The 9,632-nt window shown below is 41.8% G+C and overlaps 1 protein-coding gene across 1 annotated transcript; it reads left to right on the top strand.

Annotated features, from left to right (window-relative positions):
* Window positions 1-5,579: 5,579 nt before the first annotated feature.
* On the top strand, window positions 5,580-9,216 carry LOC110540518 (mas-related G-protein coupled receptor member X2). Its single transcript, XM_021627279.2, has 2 exons — window positions 5,580-6,076; window positions 8,178-9,216. The coding sequence occupies exons 1-2, from the start codon at window positions 5,907-5,909 to the stop codon at window positions 9,214-9,216; spliced, it is 1,209 nt and encodes a 402-aa protein (XP_021482954.2). The 5' UTR covers window positions 5,580-5,906.
* Window positions 9,217-9,632: the final 416 nt, after the last annotated feature.

Raw genomic sequence — 9,632 nt, 5'->3', positions numbered from 1 at the left:
CAATGCAATGCCCATCAAATTACCAACACTATTCTTTACAAACCTGGAAAGAAAAATTCTCAACTTCATATGGAATAACAAGAAACCTGGAATTGCTAAAACAATCCTCTACAAAAAAAGATCTTCCGGAGGTATCTCCATCCATGATCTTAAGTTGTACTATAGAGCAACAGTTTTAAAAACTGCATGGTACTGGCATAGAAACAGAATGGTGGATCAATGGAACCGAACAGAGGACCCAGAAATAAACCCACACACTTATGGACACCTGGTCTTTGACAAAGACGCCAAAACCATACAATGGAAAAAAGATAGCATCTTCAACAAATGGTGCTGGTCTAACTGGATGTCTACATGTAGAAAAATGAAAATAGATCCGTATTTGTCACCCTGCACAAAACTGAAGTCTAAGTGGATCAAAGACCTCAACATAAAACCAGACACATTAAATCGGCTTGAAAAAAAAAGTGGGAAATATTCTAGAACTCATTGGTACAGGGGAAAACTTCCTGAACAGAACACCAACAGCACAGGCTCTAAGAGCAACAATCAATAAATGGGACCTCATGAAACTGAAAAGCTTCTGTAAAGCAAAGGACACCATCATCAAAACAAAGCGACCACCTACAGATTGGGAAAGAATCTTCACCAACCCTTCATCTGACAGAGGACTCATATCCAGTATATATAAAGAACTAAAGAAGCTGAAAAGCAGCAAACCAAGTAATCCACTAAAAAATGGGGAACAGAGCTAAACAGAGAATTCTCTGTAGAGGAATATCGAATGGCAGAGAAGCACTTAAAGAAATGCTCAACCTCACTAGCCATTAGGGAAATGTAAATCAAAATAACCCTGAGATTTCACCTTACACCCATGAGAATGGCCAAGATCAAAAACTCAAGTGACAACACATGCTGGAGAGGTTGTGGAGAAAGGGGAACCCTTCTCCACTGCTGGTGGGAATGTAAACTTGTACAACCACTCTGGAAATCAATCTGGTGCTTTCTCAGACAACTAGGAATAGCGCTTCCTCAAGATCCACCATACCGCTTCTAGGCATATATCCAAAAGAGGCTCAAGTACACAAAAAGGACATTTGCTCAACCATGTTTGTAGCAGCTTTATTTGTAATAGCCAGAAGCTGGAAACAACCCAGATGCCCCTCAACTGAAGAATGGATGCAGAAATTGTGGTACATCTACACAATGGAATATTGCTCGGCAATGAAAAATAAGGAAATCATGAAATTTGCAGGTAAATGGTGGGATCTTGAAAGGATCATCCTGACTGAGTTGTCCCAGAAGCAAAAAGACACACATGGTATATACTCACCCATATAGACATACAACATAGGACAAACCCACTAAAACCTGTGCATCTAAAGAAACTAAGCAAGAGAGAGGACCCTAACAAAAATGTCCAATCCCCATCCGGAAAGGCAAAGAGGATGGACATCAGAAGAAGAAGAAAACAGGAAACAACCTAGGAACCTACCACAGAGGGCCTCTGAAAGCCTCTGCCCTTCAGACTATCAAAGCAGATGCTGAGCCTGATGGGCAACTGTTGGGCAGAATGAATGGAATTCTAGGTAAGAACTGGGAAATAGTAAGAGCTGGAGAGGACAGGGTCTCCACAAGGAGAGCAACAGAACAAGAAAATTTGAACACAGGGAACTTCCCAGAGACTCATACTCCAACCAAGGACTATTCATAGAGATAACCCAGAACCCCTGCACAGATGTAGCCCAGGGCAGTTCAGAGTCCAATTGGATTACATAGTAATGTGAAGAGGGACTGCCTCTGACATAATCTGATTGACCTTCTCTTTGATCACCTCCCCCTGGGGGGGAGCAGCCTTACCAGGCCTTAGTAGAGGACAATGCAGCCACTTTTGATGTGAACTGACAGACTAAGATCAGAAAGGAGAGGAGAACCTCCCCTATTAGTGGACTTGGGGAGTGGCATGCAAGCAGAGGGAGGAGGGAGGGTGGGATTGGGAGGGGAGGAGGAAGTGGCTGATGGGGGGATGCAGAATGAAAAAAGTGTAATTGATGAAAAATTTTAAAAAATAGGGAAAAAATAATTTAAGAACCTTAAATGACTTTCAAAAGTGGAGGAAAACATGGATTTAGTCAATTGGCATGGAGCACGTCTCACCCCTGGGGGCAATGGTCTCCTGAACCTACTCAGACCTCGGACACCACCACTGCTAGTTCTAGAACTGATGCAGGATGTTCCAACGAGGGGGTTAAGGCTACTCATAATATTTCCTATAAGCCCACACCTGTTTGTTTATATCCCCCATTTTTATTCATTATTAGCCAGACAGAGCCAAGTAATTGTGGTAATGATACTTGCTTTTTTGCCGAATGCTGGAATGCTAGTAAATTTAGATATGCCCTGGTTACTCGCATGCCTCGCTGGGTGCCTGTGCCCGTTGATGCCCCTCACGCTATGACTCTCTTCAGACAGAAAAGGGATCTTGGAACTACAGCCACCATTGTTACTGCCATCTCATTGGTGGTTGTTGGAGCTACCACCGGGGCATTAGCCATGAGTCATACTGGGCAGACTGCTCAGACCCTGAATAATCATTTAGCCAATGTAGCTCATGCCTTAGTTGTACATAAAGGAATTAATGCTCAACTAAAAGGAAGCTTGATGGTATTCAATCAGAGGATTGACCTCGTGCAGGAGCAAATTGATACCCTATGGCAAATCGCTCAACTTGGCTGTAAATGAAATTATGCTGGACTTTGAGTCACTAGCATATAACATGAGAATTTTTCCTGTGCTGCAAATCTGTCTAAACAATTGTCGAGCTATATTTTAGGTAATTGAACTGGAGAATTCGATACTACGATGGAGCAGCTGAGAGTGGCCATTGTCACAGTAAATTCTACCAGAGTGGACGCAGGACTAGCCACAGGATTATCATCATGGATTGCTGCAGCCATGAATCATCTGAAGGAATGGGCGGGCATGGGAGCGTTAGCAGGCCTTCTGGTGTTGGTCTCCTTGGTTTGCCTGTGGTATATATGCAAGATTAGAGTCTCACAACAGTGTAATGCAGCCATGACCATTCAGGCCTTTACAGCCATTGAAGCAGGACAGTTTCCCCAAGCATGCTTGGCTACCATAAAAAGCTAAAATGTTATGCTCAGGATGCGAGGCTAAGCACTGCACTCAGGGTCAGCCACTTTGGACCCAGAGAAGAGCATGTCTGATTGCATGCGGGTTGATGCCCCAGGTCCCGCCTCTGAGAAAAAGGTATCAGACCGGTCTGATGCTCTTTGGGTGGATGACACCTAAATGAACATCAGTACAAAGTCCCAATTTATTTCTAATATCAGAGATCAGACCTCTATTCTTGCCTGATGCATCTAAAACAAAAAGGGGGAACTGTAGAGAGCTGCGGAATGCTATGCCTTAAAGATGGAGCTGGTTTCTGCCTTCCACCTTCCCGATGGTGAGTGCTGTCTGTCACGAACAATTCCACATTTGGCTAAGGCTGAGGATCTGGCTTGCTTCCATGTATGTGTACCTATCTGCATTGCCCACGTGGCACGCTGGGGTTGGCTACCCAGAGGCTATTTAAGCAGTGGCCTGGCTTTCCCAATTGTCAGATGATTGTTCAAGGTTCCTGAATAAACTGCATTGAAAAAAAAAAAAAAACTCAATTCTGTTCCTCTGGGGAAAGTAATGGGCTGGCTTATAACCAGACTTTGTGGGAAAATCACTTAATAATTGTCCCTGACATTGCCCTGCCTCACCTTCATAGATCAGGACATTGCTTTCCCCATTTGCTTTAAGCTACTCAGGAATACAGTTCATTGCTGAAATTATTTATAAAATATGGCCTTGGACTCTCTGTAGCACTATCTAATGCATCTCCTGGCTTAGGAGACATGTTCTGGATGAACATTAGCCATATCTGCAAGCACAAGGAACTTATTCACACATAATGAGACCTTTGTAGTGGCAGAATCATGAGGGGTGATTTTCTTAGACAGCAATGAATTCTATGAAATATATACCAAACTTTCAGGCAAGACGTGCCTGATGGTGCAATGGTGACATAGCTGTTATGTGATTAACCAACTGCTCCCTGGTTAGATTTGAGGACCTTCTACAGTCCTGATAATCAGGTCAAGAATCCACAACTGAGGAGCTCTTAGGCTGTAGGTAAAAAACATAACACTGTTTCTTTTCTCTTTTGACATAATATCAAAACACCTTCAAATATTGATGGTTATGAACTGAGACAAAGGCTAGTCCCAGACACAGTCCCAGACTATGAAGTGAATGGAGGGGAATTCAGCGACCCCTGGCTGCACTTGATCATAATAAAGAACAGTAGAGGGCTCAGTCAAAAACAAGGCTCTTGTACCACTTCCTGGCAGCTCAGGAAATGTTACCAAACAAGAGGCTAAATTGATGTAAGAGCTCAGGAAACGTTACCAAAGAAGAGGCTAAGTTGATGTAAGAGCTCAGGAAATGTTACCAAAGAAGAGGCTAAATTGATGTAAGAGCTTAATATAGGGAGAAGGGCTGTGAAATACCATCCTATAAGCATGGTGGCATAAATATAAACTCAGAGCAATTCTGTCTATTGACACTAGACCTATACAGTTTGGGCCCAAGGGATTCACACAGTCCTGCCACTTGCTGCTGAACTATTGGCAGCTATCTGATTCTGGAAGAAGAAAAATCAGTGTATCAATTTTTAATAATTTTTAGCTTCTTTGAGCCTACCAGGCTGTGATAGGTAGTTCAATCCCACAGTTTATATCATATATAATATATATTCATATTTTCTTTTATATCTCCTTAACAAAAATTAGGACAATGTAATACCACACCCAAAGGCATTCCAAAGTTCAAATAGTTCTGTCAGTGCAAAGATCAAATACCAGCTGTACTTAGGAAACAAATCTACTAAAATGTCAACAAGAATAGAAGTAATTTAAAATATTTCAGCATAGTAAATGCAGTACTTGAATTTACAAGTTGTCATTTAGTATGAATTGAATTGTAGAATGAGAAGCTAACCCCTCTGCCCTATGAAGTGGGTAAGCCAGAGACAACCATACCTTACTGTAATTAATACTCTGTTTTCTGGATATGAAGAAAAAAAATAACCAACCAATAAACCCAGCATACAAACCAGTAAACCCAGTGAATAATCCCATCACTTAAAAAACAGGGGCTGTCTCTGACATGAACTCAGTGGCTGGCTCTTTAATCACCCCCCCACACACACACCAGGCTACAGAGGAAGACAATGCAGCCAGTCCTGATGAGACCTGATAGGCTAGGGTCAGATGGAAGGGGAGGAGGACCTCCCCTATCAGTGGACTGGGGGAGGGGCATGGGAGGAGAAGAGAGAGGGAGAGTATAATTGGGAGGTGATAAAAGAGGATGTTACTGCTGGGATACAAAGTGAATAAATAGAAAGAGAGAGAGAGAGAGAGAGAGAGAGAGAGAGAGAGAGAGAGAGAGAGAGAGAGAGAAAGGAAAAAGAAAAAATAAAAGAAAAGAAAAAAGTCATTTATATTAAAAAATATTGGGAAGGTCAAGTGGGATTTCTCCTTTATAAAATGTCCCTCAGTAGTCCTGAGAGATGGCTCAGTAGTTAAAGCATTTATCCTGCAATTGTGAAGATCTGGGTTCAAATTCCCATTACACTGATGCTGGTTTGTGGCTTGCCTGCAATCCCAGTACTTGGGAGTCTCTGAGGAAAGATGGTTACCCAGACTAGCTTAATAAGTAGGATCTTGTTTCAACTGCAACTAACAGAGAAGGAAAGGCAGAGTAGTTATCATAGCCAGAGGGTGAGAGAGAAAAAAACATGCCGGCTGTCAAGGATAGTCTTGTGAAGAGCATGACTCAAAGCGGTGACACTCATGCCAGCAGATCCAAGTACAGGAAACCGCAGGTCTTTATGCCATTCTGATGAGCCTTCACCAGTGACAAATCAGTCTTCACACTACAGATGTGTTTCATATGGACAGCGGATTCAGAGGAGTCTTCACTTTGCCACAGACCAGTCTCCCACAAGAAAAATGGAGGAAAGGTAAGATGCTTTTGAGACCCTTTTCCCAGAGTTGTTATCTCTTTTTCTTAGTCTGTGGCCATATAACTACACCTGGAGGTAGAAATTCCAAGAAGTCTTGCATAATCTGGAAGAAACAGGAGAAGCAAAAGTCATTCCTTAGCTGTGTGGGAAGGCAGACCTAACTATGGAAGATTAGATGCATATTAATCAAGGCACTGGCCACTTCTTGTAATTTCTCTCCATTCTGCTTTCAGCTCAACTATCCAAATGTTCTGCTAGTGTGAGAATTCTGCCCCTTTTCTTGACTTGGCAAGCATATGGGTACAAGTAGCCTCTATAAAAGCACAACTCTGCCGATAACAGAGTCACCTGTGTCTCCTATGGTGGAAGGTTTCCATTCCATTGTATTTCTTTCTCAGAAGGAAACAGATGGTGAAAGATGACTGACCTAGAAGAGCATAGTTAAGTATAATTTGTCAGTAATGTACATATTTAGGGAAAGTTACACAGCATGTTAAAACCAACTCCAGCCAAGAAAAGTACGTGGAGCGTGGAGCTTTGTGCCAGTAGTGAAGCAGCAGTCATCTGAACAAGGGGCTGGGTGTTACTGTGGATGTAGGCGTGCTTGCACTGCCCCAGGCACACAACCACTTTTATTGATTAATTGATTTATTGATTAATTCTCTTATTTGATAATTTGATTTCTTATACAATATACTCTGATTATTCTCCCCTCTCTTACCAACATCTCATCCCTTTCAACTTCCTCCTCCATTCATCCTAGACCCTTTCCCATATTCATCACTTTTGGTTTTGCTTGTGATATAACAACAAAGAGAAAAAGTGCTTAATGCTTCATACCAGGAAGGGCGTGCCGCTTGACTGGCAGCTGTTTGTTCTTAGGAGGTGGAACATATTTTCCATGTCTCCCAGCTTTATATGTTTGCATAGCAATCTGTTGTTTTTCTTACAGGTTTTATTTTGCAAGTAAAGTGGCACATGCCGCTGCCTCCTTTAGCATTATTTATATGTCATCTACACCTGACACTTGTCACTAAAGTTTTATGTGTATGGGTTCTTTTCTTGTCATGTACATTTGGAACATCCCTTCTGCTGGGATGTCCATATCCTCCTGTAGATCAAGGAAAATCCATGTTTTATTTCATGGAATTAGTTGTCTGTGCCTTAGTCTACATAGCAGACCACCAGTCCTTTGCACAAACGACTCAGTTTTACTCTCTAAATTGAGTCTCTCAGACTTCTCATATTTTACTCCTTGTTCTGGCTGCTTGTTTTCACTCATAGCCCAGGCTTTTCTAGAACTCACTATGTAGCTCAGACTGTCATTACCCTCTTGTTAGAGACCGTCTCTGTCTTTAAGCCCTGAAGGTGTTTCTGTGTCACAATAACCTTTAGCACTGTTGCCTCTTCTTTTTTTTTCTTTCTGTTTCCAAAAAGTAACTTTTTAACTCCTGAAGAGTGTTAGAAATTCAATTCATCTCATAATCCTATGTCTATTCTTCAATCTTAGTGGTCCCCAACCTGCCTAATGCTGTGACACTTTAACATGGTTCCTCATGTTGTGACACACTAGCATAAAATTATTTTCATTGCTTTGTCATGAATGTAATTTTGCTACTATTATGAATCAATGTAAACTTCTGATATACAGGATATCTTAGATATGACTTGACATTCCCTTCATGAATGCCATTCATGATTTTTTTAGTTTTCCATTTGTTAGCATCCTGCCCCTGTGAGGACCGAGAGCCACTGTTGGTCATGCTTCTGCCTTCCAAGTTCCTGTATCGGAGAAGAAGTGATGTTAGGACAGAATTAAAGTTGGGTTTAGAGCTTTTTTCTTTCTGATACAGTCGGAGACATTGAGTGTCTATACTGTGGCCATCAAGTACTTTCATATCAGCACAGGACATGGGTTTTAGGTAGCCCAAATAAATACAAACTGGGTTTAAATTAAGACTTCATAGATAATGTTTTTAAAATTTTACTCTGTCTCTATAATCCCACTGCTTCTCCTATGAACCAGGTCAGTCATTCACACATAGCAAGAATAAGACAGTTTGGCTAGTGCTCATTCATGTCTTATTTTTCTTTCCAGGGACACTAGTGGAGAGCTCCTAAGGGTGGATTCAAATGTCTCAGACTGGAGGACTAACATCATAGCAGTGAATGGAAGCAACCACACTGGAATTTCATTTTCTGAGATCACATATTGTACCATGATTTTTCTTTCCCTCGTCTGTTCCCTATTTGGGCTGGTTGGAAATGCCGTAGTGCTATGGCTCCTGGGTTTCCACGTGCGCAAGAATGTCTTTTCTGTCTACATCCTCAACCTGGCTGCTGCTGACTTTCTCTTCATGTGTTTTCAGACTGTATGTTGTCTTCAGTTTATTTTGGAAATATTCTACCCCAGCCACAACACTTATGTTTTTCTTGTAGGGTTAAACTTTGCTTATCTTTGTAGCCTGAGTATTCTCAGCGTCATTAGCATTGAACGTTGCCTATCTGTCCTGTGGCCTATCTGGTATCGCTGCCAACGTCCAAGACACACATCAGCTGTCATCTGTACCCTGCTTTGGGTGTTGTCTCTGCTGTTGAGCCTCCTAGAAGGAAAGGAATGTGGACTCCTATTTAATATTGTTAGCGCTGGTTGGTGTCATATACTTGATTTCATTGCTACTGCATGGTTAATTGCTTTATTTGTGGTTTTCTTGGGGTCTAGTCTGACCTTAGTGGTTACTGTATTTTGGGGCTCACACAGGATTCCTGTGACTAGGCTATATGTGGTCATTGTGTCCACAGTGCTGGTCTTCCTACTATTTGGGCTGCCCTATGGAATCTACTGGTTCCTTTTAACATGGCTTGACACTTGTGATAATGGTGAGACTTGTAAGTTTTTTGCAGTGACAATATTTCTGTCCTGTGTTAACAGCTGTGCCAACCCCATCATTTACTTCCTCATTGGCTCTATTAGGTACCGCATGCACCAGCGCAAGTCCCTCAAGCTGCTTCTGCAGAGGGCCATGCAGGACACTCCTGAGGAGGAAGAAGGTGGAGAGAGGGGTCCTTCAGGAAGATCTAGAGAAATGACAATGGTCTGGCAGGGACTGAGGGCTGCTTTGATCAAGCAGAAATAGCTTTGAGAAACAGCTTTGTCCTTATCAGTTTGTGGCATTTTCATAATCCTGTTTAGTTGATGACCCAGCATTTATTCAATTTGGAAAATAATTATTCTTGCAGAGGTTGATTGATAGCGGACCTGTTACATTGATTGTAGCATTTCTGGGGGCTGTTTTGCTCCGGGCTTCACCATTTACTTTTGATGGGACTCCTTGTAAACTCTCTGGGGTCCAGGAGAGATGTTGAACACCATTGACAAATCCCTCCTTCAGTGGAGGGCTCAAGGAAGTTCAGGGAAGAGATGCATTTTTTGGTCATTTGATAGTGGTTAAATAAATCCATGTTATATTTTGCAAAAAAAACCAATTATTTTTAAAAACAACCTTTTTCTCAATATTTGAAGGTTTAAATAAATACATTTTATAATCCCAGC

The sequence above is a fragment of the Meriones unguiculatus genome, chromosome 14 (assembly GCF_030254825.1).
Source record: "Meriones unguiculatus strain TT.TT164.6M chromosome 14, Bangor_MerUng_6.1, whole genome shotgun sequence".
Lineage (NCBI taxonomy): Eukaryota > Metazoa > Chordata > Mammalia > Rodentia > Muridae > Meriones > Meriones unguiculatus.
This window is presented reverse-complemented; position numbering and strand designations above follow the sequence as displayed.

What these genes read in the sequence shown, in the direction of transcription:
- LOC110540518 (XM_021627279.2), top strand. Translation starts at nt 5,907, where the DNA reads ATGCCAGCAGATCCAAGTACAGGAAACCGCAGGTCTTTATGCCATTCT. An exon ending in ACAAGAAAAATGGAGGAAAG is followed by an intron (nt 6,077 to 8,177) that starts GTAAGATGCTTT and finishes TTTTCTTTCCAG; the next exon opens with GGACACTAGTGGAGAGCTCC.